General features: G+C 36.6%; 3 protein-coding genes across 11 annotated transcripts; 2 read left to right on the top strand and 1 right to left on the bottom strand.

Moving 5' to 3' along the window:
* Window positions 1–113: 113 nt before the first annotated feature.
* LOC100880362 (uncharacterized) lies at window positions 114–11,875 on the bottom strand. 7 transcript variants are annotated; one of them, XM_012296372.2, is made up of 13 exons: window positions 8,583–11,873; window positions 5,903–6,824; window positions 5,543–5,839; window positions 5,275–5,467; window positions 4,963–5,201; window positions 4,620–4,836; window positions 4,382–4,542; window positions 4,034–4,319; window positions 3,695–3,949; window positions 3,293–3,418; window positions 3,028–3,175; window positions 2,756–2,933; window positions 114–2,656 (listed from the first exon to the last, which is right to left on the bottom strand). In XM_012296372.2, the coding sequence occupies exons 2-13, from the start codon at window positions 6,662–6,664 to the stop codon at window positions 2,429–2,431; spliced, it is 3,090 nt and encodes a 1,029-aa protein (XP_012151762.1). In that variant the 5' UTR covers window positions 6,665–6,824; window positions 8,583–11,873; the 3' UTR covers window positions 114–2,428. The 7 variants fall into 7 exon arrangements, with proteins under 7 accessions (XP_012151762.1, XP_012151766.1, XP_012151765.1 ...); XM_012296376.2 differs by having other exon boundaries at window positions 4,975–5,201; XM_012296375.2 differs by having other exon boundaries at window positions 5,543–5,827.
* On the top strand, window positions 7,070–14,669 carry D2hgdh (D-2-hydroxyglutaric acid dehydrogenase). 2 transcript variants are annotated; one of them, XM_012296378.2, is made up of 8 exons: window positions 7,070–7,179; window positions 11,901–12,138; window positions 12,568–12,765; window positions 12,892–13,085; window positions 13,155–13,323; window positions 13,414–13,712; window positions 13,833–14,001; window positions 14,089–14,669. In XM_012296378.2, exons 2-8 carry the CDS (start codon window positions 11,904–11,906, stop codon window positions 14,355–14,357), a joined length of 1,533 nt encoding a protein of 510 aa, XP_012151768.1. In that variant the 5' UTR covers window positions 7,070–7,179; window positions 11,901–11,903; the 3' UTR covers window positions 14,358–14,669. The 2 variants fall into 2 exon arrangements, with proteins under 2 accessions (XP_012151768.1, XP_003708009.2); XM_003707961.3 differs by lacking the exon at window positions 7,070–7,179 and adding an exon at window positions 8,095–8,209.
* A 1,142-nt stretch (window positions 14,670–15,811) lies between these two features.
* LOC100880247 (protein lethal(2)essential for life) lies at window positions 15,812–17,740 on the top strand. Of its 2 annotated transcripts, none has more exons than XM_003707875.3 (2): window positions 15,812–15,971; window positions 16,636–17,740. In XM_003707875.3, exon 2 carries the CDS (start codon window positions 16,642–16,644, stop codon window positions 17,164–17,166), a length of 525 nt encoding a protein of 174 aa, XP_003707923.1. In that variant the 5' UTR covers window positions 15,812–15,971; window positions 16,636–16,641; the 3' UTR covers window positions 17,167–17,740. The 2 variants fall into 2 exon arrangements, with proteins under 2 accessions (XP_003707923.1, XP_012151760.1); XM_012296370.2 differs by having other exon boundaries at window positions 15,817–15,975.
* Window positions 17,741–17,760: the final 20 nt, after the last annotated feature.

Here is a 17,760-nt window from a genome sequence, read left to right as displayed (position 1 = left end):
CCAGTTTAATAATTGAAATATATAAATACATATTTAGCGTTTTATTTTAGGTTAATCAAAATTGAATGTTACTTTTCCATACTCGTTCATAGAGGGCTGCAGTACGGAAATGATTTCCTGTTGTTTCTAACCTAAAACATGAAGTGTTCGAAAACCGATATTTGAGATTTGTAGATAATTACTATATTGTATTTTGTGCACATTTTTTAAGCCGGTATGGTATAAATTAAACGAAATTTCATACTTTATACTATTATATTTGAATTTTAAATCAAGACTTATAATTATATTTGTGTCCATAATCGGATTGAATAAATATATATTTTTCAGGTTTATAAATTATATGATAGTAATAATTTTAGCAAAAGAATGATACCAAAATATAAACAGAGGAGTTACATTTTAGATAAATTGCATAGAGGAGTTGTAAACGTTTGTATTGCTACCACAATAATTGGTGGTTCGATCTTAGCGTACCGAGGATATTATTACTTTCGATACATTCGACCGGCTTTGAAAGAAATGGCATTAAAAGCTGATGAAGAATTATTAGAGGAAGGAAAGTATACAGCAGTTAATACTTGAAATAATAGTTTTTATTAGGCTATAAGTTATAATGGAATAAAAGTCATAATAATTATTTACATAGCTATCGTTTATTGAAATTATATTCCCTTCACATTTTTTTTTTTTGTGTGTAGCAAACATTAGAGTTCTATGTTAGTTTACAAAATATAATAGTGTCAACTTCGAACATAAATGCTACAGAAAACACGTGTAATTCTACTATTTTGTTGATATTTTTGCTTTATTTTATTCAAGAAATCACAATACATAATTGCTGATCAAGTGCCATCTATGTTAGTACAAAAAAGTATATCATAAGACTAAGCCCTGAGTAATTTTTGAAATTTGGCAAAAGAGAAATGTGCTTCATATTATATTTTTACACCTAGTGCATTTTAAGCCAGAATTTATGTTATAAGGTTGTTTTAAATGTTTTTATTATTTTAAATGAATATTAAGTACAAGGAATACGAAAGTACTGCACATTTCATAGATACAAGTATTTTCTTCATTAAAACCTTTTTTCTTTTTTAATCGAATCGGATAGTTATCAATCTATGAGTTATAAGTATAAAATTAAATAATTCTATCGAATAAATGCTTATAGATTAAATGTTGTATTTACATCGCTGATAACTGCAAAGACTTAGTAACGATACAAATAACATACTCATACTTCTTTTCATTTCATTGAACACATTTCACATCCACAAAGTATCACATTAAACTGAGAGTACTGTTCTACTTTTCACTCAACACCACCGTAGTACTTTGTACAAATAACGGAAGTTTTATATATATATATATATATATATGTATGTATGTATGTGCGTATATATATATATATATATATATATTTATTTATTTCCTCTTAAAATTAGTAATTACCTTAATTAAAACTCAGTTACTATATAAATAGGAGGATAATGTTTGTTAATAACTAAAGTTTCATATTATAAAATTTGTATATTAAATAAACATTCTATGTTTAATATTTACACGTATGCAAGTTGTGTGCACATGATAAATTTACAAAATATATGGTCAAGAGTTAATTGCATTGCTTCAGATGTCTTATGACTCAATTTGAAATTGTTGTGCACATAAATCACTACATATTTGTCATAAAGGCTAACATTTTAAAAATGCTGAATTTTGTCGAGATTATTGTAAGTCTCACAAAAGGCAATGGTTTTTGTACAGCTTCCAAAAGTAATTTTTCGAGTACAAAATACATCATATGCATATACGCCAGATAGTTTATATACAACAAGATACTTTTTATCTTTTCTTGTGTAATGGACATAATTTGTACTCAGTTTCTTGATCATTCTATCCAATGAACGGTATTTTAGATTAAACTTTTGAAAATAATATTGTACTTAGATTTTAAAATAAAACAACCTAATAAATTTATTTCTATTTACATTTGAAAAAATCAATCGGTGTAAGACTTACCGCAGTGAAGCATGTTGTCAATATGGTTAAATCAAAAAATACAAAAATTTAAAAAAATTAAATAATAGCTACGCTTTTATTCAAAATGTCAATAAAATTATTTTATGTACTAAAAGATAGTACGAAATTTATAGTCTTACATAGATCGATCTTGAAATTATGCTAATACAATTTAGAATATTAAAATCGAATAATCAGCGTATTTTTTTCTATTCGAAAAGGAAGATCTTCATTAAATTAAATGGAACAGAGGAAAATTATGTATTTATATAAAAACATCTAATGTTTCTTTTTTTTTTTTTTAAATCTTAACTCTATAATCTGAATACTTGCACAAACCCTGTAGCCCATAGGCTGCAACTTGAAATTTTGAGAGGGTAAAAGTCTTAAATCGTTAAAACATTTACGAGCTATTAGACGTAGGATTAGAGTTTGATAATGATTCTACGCGCATCGAATCGATTCTGGCAACGATTTTCAATGCAGGACCTAATTTAATGCTCATTGCTGACATAAGATGGTCTTCTTTGAGCAACATAAGTGCTTGGCCATCTATTTCTTGAATAGCAAAATCTTCTGCGTAATCGGCACAACCCGGTAAACCACGTATAAAATCACATACTTCACCGACCTATGCGAAATAAAAGTTTATTCAATTTTATAGTAGTAATGCTTTTTTTTTTATCGAAAATAAACTTTTACAGTTAATTTTCGTTAATTATATTCTTACCGTCCATTTCACAGGATTAATTTTCGGCAGTGTATCGTCAACGGAAGAAGTTGTTGTTGTAGTCGATAATGATTTTTCTTCTCCGTTCTTTTTCATCGTGTCTCCCTCGTTTTTCGAATCAGTCTCTATTTCAGTCCACTGTTTCTCAACACCGTCGCGGTCTCTCTCGCGCTTTTTGCTGTTTCGTTCATAATTTATGATAATAAATATTATTTCAAATATTATGTTTTAAAAAATCTAACAACTATTAATAATTAAAGAATTTCACTGACCTCTTTGCACAACCAGAGGAACAAAATCTCTTTTCTTTCTTTAACTTAATGTTTTGTTCGTCTATTAAATTTCCACAACCTTCACATTTCCCAATTTGAATATTATTTGTATCATCGTCGTTGGGATAATTGGGCGCATGTTTTTTTCCTACAGAGAATAATGTATTTAATTTAAGTTTTTTAGGGAAAGAGAAAAAGAAAAAGGGGAAAAAAAAGAAAAGAATTACAACTATTAGGTTATAGATAACATTTCTGTAAATCTTACTCGGAGGTTCATCGTGATTCTCCTTTTCGGACGATGAATTGTTATTACTACGATTTAGAATATTACTCGAATCTTGATTAACTGTATTATTTAACGATGTACGATTAACAGCAAATGGTTCAGATGCTAAAATAAATATTAATTTTATTTAATAAAGTACAATAATATATGTAGTAATAGTAATAGTAGAGATTCCCAAAGCGCGGACCCACTAGTCGCGTTAAATGTTAAAATATAAAATTTGTTAATTATTAAAATTGTATTTTTTGAGGAATTTTGATCTTTGGAATGTTTAAACTTTAAAACTCAGAAAAGTAATGCGTAATAAGCGAATGAGTGGGTTTCGGTTCATAAAGGTTTGGGCAAGTCCCGTCCTATAGAAAATATCGATGAAGTTTGTACCTTCTTGTATGACAAAGCCTTCGATTACGTGTGTAAGGACTTGTGGTTTGACCATAGCTTTTGGAGGCACATGTTTACTGTTCGCAGTAACTGGTACAGAAACCGGAACCGTTGCAGATTCTTCACCAGTAACGCCATTAGTGATAGAATTAATTGTATTTGCTAACCCTGCCAAAGGATTGTTACACGATTTCTCGTCTGTTTTTGTAGGTGAATTTTCTTCTTCCTTTATAGGTACTTTACATTGGTCCCCATCTAAGCAATATAAAATTTATAAATAAAAAAAAAATTGATATATCTTAACAACATATGCACTCGGTGATTATATCGATACGTAACCTGTAATTTCCGGTTGAGGTACGGCAACTTCTTCTATAGAAATTGGTATCGTGTCTTCTTTTTTCAAAACTTGTTTAGAATTTTCTTCGTTCGCAAGTGGTGTACTTGCAGCAGCTGGCAATACTAAGGAACATTCAGTTTGATGACTACGATCCGGTGAGGTAATCATTATTGTAGAGGTGTTATCGTGTGTTTGCTGATCCGTTGACTGATTTACCATAGACATCGTCTGAACTTGCGAAGTTCCACTAACTATCTGGTTACCAATTATTGTCGAATTGATTGCCTAGAAAACATTGTATTAATGAAATGTTTTATAAAAAAAGAAAAATTAACATCGTCTATTACCTGCAACGGTAACTGCTGTATAGTAGGCATGGGCGATTGTGGTATTTGATTCATTTGAGATGTAGTAACTCCAACTCCTCCTACCGATACTACTGGCATTATTGGTCGTTCACCACCAAGAACTACGCCTGGTTGTTGCGGTTGTTGTAAAGCCATGTTTGCTGTAATAAAAATGATCAATTACATACACCAATATTTGTATGACATTGAATGGACAATAAATAAAATATAGTCTTACTCATTATGGGTTTTGGCTGTATTTGCTGTTGCGACGGCTGCACTTGTTGTTGTTGGTACTGTTGCTGCATCTGTTGCTGCTGTTGCGGGTGCTGTTTCTGTTGGATAAAAACCTGTTGATGTTGTTGTTGCATCGTTTGCTGTGACTGTTGCGGTTGTTGCGGTGATTGCAGTGGTTTAGTACGGCCTTTACCGCTACTACCGCTTCCTTTTCCACTCTAGTTATAAAACATAAAATGAACTTCTTCGTTACGCGAAAACAGAAACAGAACTTTAATATGTTTCTACGTGATTCGAGAATCGCAACAATCGAAATCTTTTTTCCAATTTTTAATTATAATAACCTGTGCATGTACCGTGGCTTGTACTCCATGAACAGTTTGTGTAGAAACCGAACTTGCAGCCCGAATATTAGCAGCTTGTACTGCATGCAGAGAGGACGGTAAAATACTCAAAGGTCGTTGTCCACTTGTGCTCTGCTTACCCTGTTGCTGCTGCTGCTGTTGTATATCCATTACCTTTGGTTTACCACTAGCTGCAGCAATTTGTTGTACGCCCTGAATTTGTTGCTGTGTAGCCAGTGCTATATAAATATAATAACGAATTAATTCAATGGAAAAGATAAAATCTTATTCGATATGAAATATTAAATTTACCATTATGAGCTTGAATCGGTTGTGGACTTTGTATGAACATATCAGGTTGAGTAGGACCTCTAATGAATATCTGATTAGTAAGAAGCGTTGGTGGTTGTATTCCAGCCCAAGCAACTTGTGGCGTAAATTGCCAAGGAGCAAACTGCATGCCACCTCTTCCGCCGGATGGTGTAGCCGCTGTACACGTAGTATACTAGACATTTAAAAAATAATATATACAAAATATTACATAAATATACTGAATAAAAAACATGTAACATAAAATTACCTTTTGTACTTGATCTTGTTTAGCTGCAGATTGCTGTTGTTGCTGTTGTTGTATAGAGGGAGGTGGTTGTGGAGAACCTAATACACCAAGTTGTCCAAATACTAAAGTTTGTCCTGCACCAGGTGTAGCGGAAGTAGGTACCGGTAAGTAACCGGTAGGAAAGCCTTGTACTTTAGTCCCACCAGCTGCAGGGTGTCCTCCGCCTTGACCTGCCGTTGATGCGGTAGTTAACATATGTGGCGTCAACTGAGCAGCCGATTGAAACGGTTTTCCAGCTGTTATAACCTGTAATGTGTCCTATTTAGAAACAAATTTGCAAGCTTTTCAGCTAATTTTAATACCGCATGTATTTTAAAGTACCTGTATAGAATTAGGATTAATGCCTGCTGGATGAAGCGCTAAATTTCCTGGCATTAATAACGGAGTTCCTTGAGTATTATACAACTGTTGTAAATGATATGCTTGATTTTGCATAGGTTGTTGAATGACTTGTACTGCTTGGGGATGCGCAGCCATTGTAGTTATGGTCGTTGCTCCTTGTTGCCCAGACAAAGTCATAGACACACCTCCGACTCCCTGTTGCTGGTGTTGCATCGATACAGCAACAGCGCCCTGTTGTTGCGGCATGATCGCTGCTACCTGTGGTTGCACTTGCACTTGAGTAGGAACAACATTATGAGGTCCGTTATTAGATTGTTGTTGCTGAGACGGTTGTTGCTGCTGCTGCTGCTGCTGCTGCTGTTGTTGCTGAACTTGTTGCTGCTGTTGTTGCTGAACTTGTTGTTGTACTTGTTGAACTTGCATTTGCTGTTGCGATTGCACCTGTTGCTGCATTTGTTGCTGTGGCTGTACTTGTTGAGACTGTACTTGTTGCTGTGCTTGTTGTTGTACTTGTTGCGACTGCGAAGACTGTTGTTGAACATGCTGTTGTTGCGGTTGTACATTTTGCTGTTGTTGGATATCATGAGTAGCGATCATCATTTGTTGCGGTTGAGATTGTTGTTGCTGCTGCGGCGGTTGTGATTGTGGTTGTTGCTGTTGCTGCTGTTGTGGCTGTTGCTGCGACTGTTGTGTTTGTTGCGATTGATTTTGGGAGATTCCAATTGACTTAACATCTGTCATGTTTTCTCGCACCTTTTTATGATTCGAAGTTGAACTTCCTTTATACAAAGAAGTATTCTTCCTCCTATTATACACTCGCTGATTCTATGTCTTTTTTCCTTGCCATTGTATAGATATTTCTTATTAAGATATCACTTTTAATCTTTTCAATTTGCTGCACCTGAAAATATATATGTTTATTTAATTAATAATCATATTAGAGAATATAAATCTGTATATGAAAAATAACAAAATACTTGGTTCTTTTACAAACAAAAATCATAATGATTCTTCTATTAAAAATTTATTTACAATCGTGATTCATAATCAGCAATTGTATACAAATGATCAATTGCAATACGTAAATATAGATATTTAATACATGTGTACAGTATGCGCAACTGAAAAAAAAATGATACAATATTTATTGGCCATAACCTTAATCATTTCAATACACGTGGAAAGATCGGAATTGGAAGAAGAATTTTTTGGAAGTTTTTTTAACCAAAATATTAAGTATAAAGTGTAAAAGTGAGGTATGTACAGTGGCAAATATTCATCGAGAACGCGAAGTGTATTACGATAAATAACTACTTTCGTATATTTAATAGTAAAAGAAAAAGTCGTTCGAATAAGCTAGTGTACGGAACCTGGCATGCAATATTTTTCGCGGTTTTAATTAATGCATGGAATATATTATACACCAAATATAAGGTCCTAAGATGTAATCGGTGATTCTATCGAGACACTGTAAACATTAGTATTCATTTATTTTGTACGTAATGCTTCCATGAACTTCAATCTTGGGATATTATATATAGGCAGATAACCTTAAAAGAATAATTGCAGATATTTTATCTTTTAAACGTAAAGCAGTATAGGAGAGACTATAATTTTTGTTGGAAAATTTGTTCTTGTTGCTTCTTGAGAACGAAGAACAGGGAAATTATGGGAAAACATAAATCGTTGTATTAATTACTGGTTAACCTGTCACTTGTGTATGAATTGCAAGAATGCATTACATGAAGAATCATTAATATACTCGATGAATTATATACACTATATAACGCAATGTATGTAAATTGTGTATATCGAAAAGAAAAGAAAGACAAAATGCAATAAAATAGCGAATGCATTTATTTATCAAGATTTAAAAGTACAGATGGAATCGAGACAATTACATGGTATAAAGAATCACAGCATTTTAGGGGGGGAAATGCGTGAATCCATAATAAATAGAGAAGAAAGAAAATGCATTTTAAACGCAAAGAAGAAATCTGTGTTCGCGCATAAGCATTAAAAATATATTTCGATGAACCGAAAACGAAATGTATGATCCATCTTGGATTTTTAAGCAAAAAGAACAAAATGTCGTCTTGCTAGCGCGACAATAATTAATATAACGACGAGGGGTTCGAAGAGGAAGACAGAAGGTATCTCTGAGCGGGAAATACGATTGAAAGGCGTGTTGAAGGGGGAGGGAGGCGAAAGAGGGAAAGAAAAATAAGAGAAGGGGAGAAACGACCGTACCAGGGGGCGGTTGACAACATGGATTTCGCCATAATGGTAATAACGAAGCGACGACACGCGCGAAATAACAACACACGCGGTTCTTTGGGAACTGGCTGTTCGACGTTTATTTGTCGAATAAAGGAATTGCGCGAAGCAAGAAAAAGACGCGTCTCGACAAATGCGGAACAGCGTCCCTAACGCCGACATATTGGATTACAAAATAAAGCACGTTCGAAGATCCGGCGGGACGTGGTACATAGTGTGTTATATACTTCCTATTTTTGTCGATAATCACCGAATACACTTGTGCAGAAACCAGTAAAACATCGATTAAATGTTGCCAATATAAATGAAAAGAGAATTAAAAGCGTCAAAGATACGCGTAAAGTTTATGTAGAAAATTTTTGATACTCGTTCAGGTACTCACATGGCGACTGCGCAGTCACACCTATCACGTTTTCGAACACGCCGTAGACACTGTCACTGTCCGATTGCACTTCGAATTCGATCAACCTTTTTATCATATAACCGTGTTTTTGATATACCTTCGAAAAAAAACACTAGAAGTATTCGAAAGGAAAAATTTCGTTACACGTTGACGTTGCAAGGTTTCGTAAGCGATCGTAGTCGCATTCGTTGTCTGCTTCCCTGCTCCCACACGATCTACGGAACCCCTCGCTTCTCTGCGTTTTCCCCCTTTTTCGCCCCTCGCCGCCCTTCTCAACGTTTACTTCCCACCACTTCGCTCGCTATAACCTCACCTCTCTCGTCGCGTATCGCGAACTTGTCTTCTCATTGGTCCAGCGAGGGCAAATCCCAAAGGCATCGTTTGCACCGTGAAAGGCGGGGCCATTGGATATGGTGGCTGCAGGCGCATGCCCCGTAACGGTACTCATACTCTTACTGCGACGCACACCTGCATTCGTTACCAACACGAACGTATGCCCCTTGATGCATATATACATGATTATAGTCCGCAGAATATTTCGCGGTATAACTTCACGATACCATCAGGGACGAATATAGTCACTCCGTTACCCTGTCGCATCGAATAACATCACTGACCCTGTCAAATTGCATCGGAATCCGTCAATTTATTAGTAAACATATATGTATACGTGTATAATATGTATCCATCGTTTGCAACGAGTTTTTCTAATAATTTACTTTTATATTTAAATAGATTAAATTCGTCGTAGAATATTCGAAACAGCATAAATACATATTGTTACGTAGACGATCGAAATTGCAATATTCTTTCAGTTTTTAAGGTTTAAGTTTAAGGACTGCTAATGTTAGCTTTATTAAAATAACTAGTAATAATATATAACGATAACGCATAGACTACTTAACTACTAATCATATAGAGAATTACGCATATATTTGTATAAAAAATTATACGAGTATTATGTAAATGGTTAAAATACACGAGATTAAAAAGAAATAAATATGGTACGAATGGTATCGACGTTATGCGACGAAACGATGCGATAAAATAGTTATTTTAGAAAATTATTCAGTTTCGGATAACTTCTGACCCAGTTTCGAGAACGCGCGTTACGTTCCTGATACAGCTGTTTCTAAGTTGAGGTTTATGCTGCCCTGCTCAAAACCCCGTAATGCGATTTCGTTTGCCATTGGTCCTTCGCGTGTACGTAAAAAATATTCGTTCGATTCATAAACATCGTATCACGAATTTTTTTAATCGAAATGCTAGAACGATAATCATTCGATTTTCTATATATTCAAAGTTTCAAATATTTCTCCTTTAATTCGAACTACCAAGGACACGATTCGAAGAACGTGCTAAAAATCTGATATTATTATACGATATTAAAAATGTTAGTTATCGTTACTTGTTAAATCGTTCTTTATCCGCAGCAAATATCACCATCAATAGTATGCACCTACGTGCGGATGTGTATACATATTTGATGCCGATAAAGTTATTATTTTATTATATTTAATTATATGAACATGTAAATATCTTTACACGATTAATTAGATTAGTTTTGTACGGAAAGGTTAGAAAAGATATAAGGTAAATCGCGAAACGTATCCGATTTATCGGTCATCTTCCAACTCCGTTCACGGATTTCGGCAAAGAGAGCGAGATGGTAGGATGTTTTGAGTGGAGGGTAGGAAGAGTCGTGGCCGCGCCAATCCCAGCGACCACGTTCCCTATATAGCAGCATGCTTCTAACGTACACATTCGCACGATTGTGCGAGTAAAGGGAACCAGCGACAGTCTATAGTCCTCGCCGCGGGAGGTTAGGAAAATTACGATATATTCGAAGGAAGGAGTGTGTGACGGCGGTGCGTAGTTTGTTGTTCGACCGATAGAGCGTGCAAAGGAAAGTGGGGGGAAAGCAACAACCAATGGTTTAGGTCGACCGGGGTTGCCAAGGTAACAAGTTAATGATTCGAGCCGCCACTGAGAAATTAGCTTTGCTCCGTGGCGGCGTCGCGCATGCGTCCCTCCATGGAAACTCGTAGCTATGTACTCTCGTGTTTCGATATATATGATATGCATACATACATATATACGAGTACAAGTACGTACGTATAGCGACATTTCACACGATTGTAGACAGTTTCGTATGTGGTTATATTCGTATACCCGGTTTGTCGTCATATACGTATTTGAATTTGATCGTGTGCGGTGAAACGCGCGATGTCGCGACACAGACACCAGGTATACAAGGATCGAGAAAGCGCGTGCTATGCACACACACACACACACGAACACACTCTCAACTGGTTCGAGCAAAAGAGTGTTCGTACACGCACACGTATAGAGACACGTAAAATGTTTAGTCCTCGCGACGATTGGTTCTCTTCCCACTCCACAGTCTTGTCTTGGCATCTCTCTTCTCCATTCGCGATGTCTTCTTTCCCCTTTCCACGATGGATTTGCATCTTTGTCCGTCGAGTCGTTTCGATCTCTCTTTTCCGCTCGTCCATTCGCTTTGCTCTTTCGACCCCTCTACCCCTGACCTTATTTTCCCCACCTTCGTGTCGTTGGGTCGTAATTCTACCACACGTCGTCGCGAATCCTCTTGATCAACAGGAGGGAGGGAGCTATGCGCGAGGAGGAGGGGTGCTACCCATCAAGATTCATCGTGGATTATAATATTCGACGTTCGCGATGTCCGTCGATAGGGCATCGGAGGCGAATTACCGCGTAGAAAATGGTAGCAGCCGGGGGCACACGTAATTACGCCCCGCCTGGTTTTTAGCGTGCGTCGGTGATCATTTGACCAGTCATGAAATTTCATCGTTGTTTCCCTGCTTTCACGATTTCTACTTTTCTTTCAATTTTCTTCGTTGCCTCGGTTTCAATTTTACTACCCGTTCCACCTGTTTTAAGCGTCGTCCGGCCGATAAACGCTAAACAAAATACGTAATCGTCTAAATGTCCAATGACACTAGCACCTGATTAACGTGTGTAGATACGAAATCGGCCTACGATATAAACGATTTCATTTCACCGCTATATCGATCTCGATTATTCGAGAATCGAACTGATCGTCCCGCGGCTAGTTTTCTTCGAACCGCGTATATTTAAATACCGCCTTTCCGATTTGGATCAGCTTGCCGACCTTCGGTCGACGAACAAAAATATCCTTCAATTCGCGGATATAAATGCCAGCACAAGACATCGTAACGATAGAGTAATTCGCGCATGAACAAACAACGAACGTTTAAAATATGTAGAAAAAACATGTTATCTTTTCATTTTCAGAACATGTACTTTCGAATTTTCGTTCGCGCGTTATTTCGCTCGTCGAACGTCCGCTGTTTTTCAGCGAACGCGAAACCTCAATTTACCGCCGATAGATACAAGATAGAACGATATGCTTACTCAAAAATTTCCAAGGAACACGTAGCATTCTTCAAGGAACTTCTCGGACGTAACAGGGTGATCACGGATCCCGAAGAATGCGAGAGTTACAACATAGATTTCTCGAGAATAGTCAGAGGTAAGTGCGTGGGCGTAGTCGAGAGTACGGAATCGAATTCATCGTAAGGTAAATTTCACGTTTCTCTTATGTCGATTAATGGTTATTATTCAGAGTTCTTTTTTTCTAAATGCTCAGTGCTCGCTTTCGAATGATTTCCTCTTAACGGAGGTAAAGTTTCATTTTCTGTCACGCTAAAGAGAATTTATTGTGTTGCAAAGAAGGGAAAAAGTGTAATTTTTTTCTTTTCGGTTAAGAGAAAGGAAAGGCTAGTTTCTTCGCGTAAGAGACTGCTGCCCTTCTGGCTGTACCCTCCCGGCTGTGCCCGCGGGTTGACGGAACCGTGGCCCGTGATGGTCTCTCGAGGAGATCATCTCCAGTATCTTTCGAGGAATCGGGCATTTGGCGATTTAGAAGAATATTTGAAAACAGCATGAAATGTACTTGCAGGAAAAAGCAATCTTGTGCTGAAACCAAAAACGACGAACGAAGTGTCCTCCATATTGAAGTACTGCAACGAAAATCGTTTAGCCGTTTGTCCACAGAGCGGCAACACGGGTCTTGTTGGAGGCAGCGTGCCTGTGTTCGACGAGATCGTTCTTTCCATGAAACTTATGAACAAGATCAACGAAACGAACGAACTGGACGGTTGGTAGCCATTGTTGGTGCTCCTACAATAGAAACGTTAAGTTCCGGCTGTTGTTTTAACGCCAAGTATTTCGGCGAACGAACTTGCTAAACGTTTCTTTTCTCTCACGATCTTTGTAACGTTAGGGGTGTTAACCTGCGAAGCCGGTTGCGTGTTGGAGGACCTGGATAATCATTTGGCGACCGTAGGATTGATGATGCCGATCGACCTTGGCGCGAAAGGCAGTTGTTTAATCGGTGGTTGCGTGTCAACGAATGCAGGCGGTATAAGGCTTCTTCGTTATGGCAATCTGCATGGGAACGTGTTGGGCCTCGAGGCTGTGAGTTTCGTTAGAAAGAAAGTTGCCCGAAAGAAGATTTAGCGAGCACCCCATGCTGTTTCGTTGTAGGTGAAAGCGAACGGAGACGTGGTAGATTGCATGAATACGCTGAAAAAGAACAACACCGGCTATCACTTGAAACATTTGTTCATAGGCTCCGAGGGTACCTTAGGAGTCGTGACGAAGGTCGCGATTCAATGTCCACCGCTTCCTAAAGCGGTAAACGTAACGTTCTTAGGTACGATACTTAGCTGCGATACTTAGGAATTGTCGAACAACGCGATCAACGCGTTCATCCTTGTAACGATCTCTCGCTAATTTCGTACAGGGTTGAGTAGCTTCGATAAGGTGCTGAAGACGTTTCAGTTGGCGAAGAAGGAGCTGGCAGAGATCCTGTCGTCGTACGAGGTGATGGACAAGCTATCGTTGGACGTTTCGGTCGAACAATTTGCTTTGAAAAATCCACTGACGTCGAAAGACGACGGGCACGAGTTCTATGTCCTAATAGAAACCTCCGGAAGCAACGCGTCTCACGACGAAGAGAAACTTTCGTTATTCGTGGAAAAGGCTCTCTCCGATGGCATCATCGAGGACGGAACATTAACTTCGGACCCTGCGAAAATCAAAGTTAGTAATTCTCTCGATTACTCACGATCGTTTTGCTTACTTGCGTACGCGTTACCAATTATAGATCTTTATAGTAGAGGATATAGATGAAAAAATATTTTCTCTTTTTCTTTTATGCAGAGTATTTGGTCGATCAGAGAGCGCATTAGCGAAGGTGTACTAAGAGAAGGGTACGTTTTTAAATACGATGTTTCCACGCCTGTCCAGTCTTTTTATAAAGTGATCGAAGTACTCAGAGAACGGATACGTGATCCACGAATCATAAGAATCAGTGGTTACGGACATATGGGTACGATCGAAAGATTATTTATTTCTATTCTGGTAAATCTTTTAATTCGATTTCGCTTACATTTTTTAATCGTTCTGAATCTGTTAGGCGACGGAAACATTCACGTGCAAATTTCTATTCCGACCTATGAACCGGAAATAGCAGCAGAGTTGCAGCCATTTATATTCGAGTACATTTCGAGTCTTCGTGGTAGCGTCAGTGCCGAGCACGGCGTGGGATTCACTAAAACAAAATATCTGCATATGAGCAGAAACTCTTCCGAGATCGAACTTATGCATGATCTGAAGAAACTGATGGATCCGAATTGTATTCTTAATCCTTATAAAGTCTTGTATCCGTTAAAAACTTCTCCATAGCTATTTAAATTTCAACTTGAAACGACATAGGTAAAAGTGTACATTAGTAATTCCTGTAAATATATACATGTATGTATGTTATAACGCGATGTATGTTACAATAAATATGTTATAATGGGATCGTTGCCGAACAATGTCGGCATTGTTACGCGAGAACCGTGTGTAATCGGTTATGATCGGTACAGTGGGTAACGAACGTCTTAGTGAACAACCGAAACAACTAATATATCGGATAAAAGTAATGTCTACAACTTACTACATATTCGTTTGTTCTTTATGCTATCCCCTACTAATAAAGATCATTTATCTCGACACGTAACGATTTATGATTTTATCGTTGTTATGTAGCGTTTAAAATATTTCTTTATTTTTCGAAAGGATACCTTTCGTTAGGACTATTCAAAATGTTCGCGCTTATTAATCCGCGCATGCGCAACGATACAGAACGTTTCTACCGCTTTACGATAAGGCGAGATCCTATTGTACCGATGTAACAATTTCGTTGTTCTAGCAGTTATGTAGAAAGGCGTGCAGAGAACGCTATCGTCGAGTTTACTCTGCTCTTTTATTCATCTCTAGATAAGCAATCGTATTCTAATTAGATCATTTCGTTCGATACAGCTATCTATTTGTATCTTGAACTTTTAGCCATGTCAACCGGTAGCTATGCCTTTCGACTTTTTATTCTACTTCCATAACGTTCAAGTCTATATTGAACGTATCCTAGAATAAACATATTCGTCATCGATTAAGTGTGTCTGATACAAACGCATTTTCAGAATAACAAACGTTTTCGCGTGCGCATCATCGATCTAAAAATTAATTTTCTAATTGACAATTTCAAAACGATCATCACTTTACACTTTGGTTACATATTTTTCTACACATCGCAAATATCGTGTAAAATTTTTTAAATAATTACTTGGAATTTTACAATCACTCACCGACCTACCCTAATAATTATAATCTCTGCATGTACTTCCAATAATAATTGTTTTCCGGAATAACCTCTGTAAAATCGTAACCTCTGTAAAAAGTTATGGTCGAGATATGACAAAATTTAACACATAAAATAGGGATATAAAAAATACATACACGTGTAAAATATATGAATAAACGGCAGCATTTCATAATATTTTCCATAAATATTGCATAAATAATTAAAGCGATATGTCGATAATGAAATGTACATATCAATGGCGTTGCGTGAACTTAAAGATATCGACAAATATCGAATAAAGTAAAGTCCTTTAAATCGCGTCAAAAACGTCGAGAGAAATTGCTCGAAGAATCGAGAAACGAGCGCGGAAGCTCGATTTCGAGTATGTTCGAGTACGGATAGAAGCTCGAGTATATTCAGTTCGAACGTGAAACTGTTCGAAGAACGTTTTACGTCTACGCATGCGCGTTTCGAAATGTCTCGAAAAGCGCGCCGTGCTAATATAAATGGACGAATCACAACATTGCGTAGTCAGTTACAAAGTGGAAGTCGAAGCTAGCGCTTCGTGGGAATTTTTGAACGAGTAACGAGCAGTTTTTGTTCGATACGAAGCAAACGACAATTGTGATCTACCTGTTATTTATTGAGCAGACCGAATATTTTATTTTTAACTAGTAAGTATGTATATTTATCTTGCCGAACGATTATAGCTTTGTCAGTGATCATAGTGTAAAATTATTACGTTTTATTTGGATTACGTCTATATTATGCTTACGTTGTAGCCGGTAATAAACACTGTTTATGTAGATGTTACCAGAATATTGACGTTTCAAAAGTGCATTTCGTGTTCTAAAAATAGAAATGTAAAAATATTCGATCAGGTTTGTTTCATAATATGCGTTTCAGGAAGCGTTTTAGTTTTTCTTCAACACGTAGAAAATACAGGATTTTACTTTGTCTTAAACTATACGAAAATCCAACGTTTCGGTAACGTCAACGACGTTGGCCTTGTTTATGTACGTTTCGTTTTAAATTTGATAAAGCCTTCTTTTTTTTTTTTCTTTTTTTCCGTGTTGTCTTTTTTTTCTTTTTTTTTTCTTATAAATATTTTACATTTAATACTAACGTTTTCAAGAATCTTCAGTCTGTATTAGCTTCGGCAAGGATATCTTAATGTCAAAATATTGATTTAGATGAAAATTTTAAGGATCGGTGGTATTTTCGAATCGGAGAGTGTCCTGAAACCTTTCTTATATTTGATGGCACAATTTTGAAATCTTATTAAATTTATAGCGTTTGAATTGTCATTTAAATAAATTGTACATTTAACGTTTGCAGACTATAATGGCACTAGTATCGAGAGATCTTTTTCGTAATTGGTGGGAAGATATGGACCGTTATCATCGTGAACTGGATGAGCATTTAAAACGGCTAACAACAAGAGACGACCTATGGCAGCCTCCTCCAATGCCTTCCTTCAGTGAATTTTTCCGTCCATGGAAAAACATGATAGATCAGTTGGAACACGAAGTTGATGGTTCGACCATTGTTGAACGAGACCAAGACAAATTCCAAGTGATCGTTGATGTACAACAATTTGCACCCGAAGAAATAACGGTCAGAACAGATGACAAATGTATCACGGTGGAGGGTAAACACGAGGAGAAAAAAGATCAACATGGATACGTGTCAAGGCATTTTGTGCGTCGATACGTGCTCCCACAGGGATACGACATGGGTCACGTGAAACCGAGCTTATCCTCTGACGGTGTTCTTACTATCACTGCACCAAAACTTGCCCTACCAGCACCTGGAGAAAGAATCGTACCGATCGAGCGAAGCAACGCACCTGCGATCAAGGCTGCTTAATGCTGCATACAACGATAACGTCAATTTTCTTTTTATCGGCATAAAAAAACATGTTATATCGGCAGTTCATAATATATTCCCTTTTTCCATTAAATTCTATAGATTTCCATTGTTTCACTTTAAACATTGAAAATTCTTTGTTTTATATATCGTTTCTTAATTAGTTTCATAAGTATGAATTACTGATAGTTTAATTACATCCTTATGTAATTTTAGCTTGTAAGCGCGATAGGTGTATTACGAGCGTCCAAAGAAGTTAACTATTTAACGCAAGAATGTAATATACATATAAATATACGTACATCGTGACCATGAAAGTGTTGTCATTGCGTAATTAAAGTCTGATAGTACGAGTGTACGTATTTGAATATTTCATTTGAAATTCTATATTTGGTAGATTCTTAATATAAATTTTTCGAATTTATTTATTATATGTGTATAACCTGCCAAAATGTGCGTATAACTGTCATGTTTGTAACAATGATTTAATTGTACGTATGTATAGATACACTTTTGTGGTTTTTACTCTTTTCTTTTTCTCTTTTATTTTTCAATAAATGCCAAGTACCGAAAACAGATTGTTTTCCTTCTAAA

Source organism: Megachile rotundata, chromosome 9 (assembly GCF_050947335.1).
Source record: "Megachile rotundata isolate GNS110a chromosome 9, iyMegRotu1, whole genome shotgun sequence".
NCBI lineage: Eukaryota > Metazoa > Arthropoda > Insecta > Hymenoptera > Megachilidae > Megachile > Megachile rotundata.
Note: the sequence above shows the minus strand (reverse complement) of the source record. Positions and strands in the feature narration are given on the sequence as shown.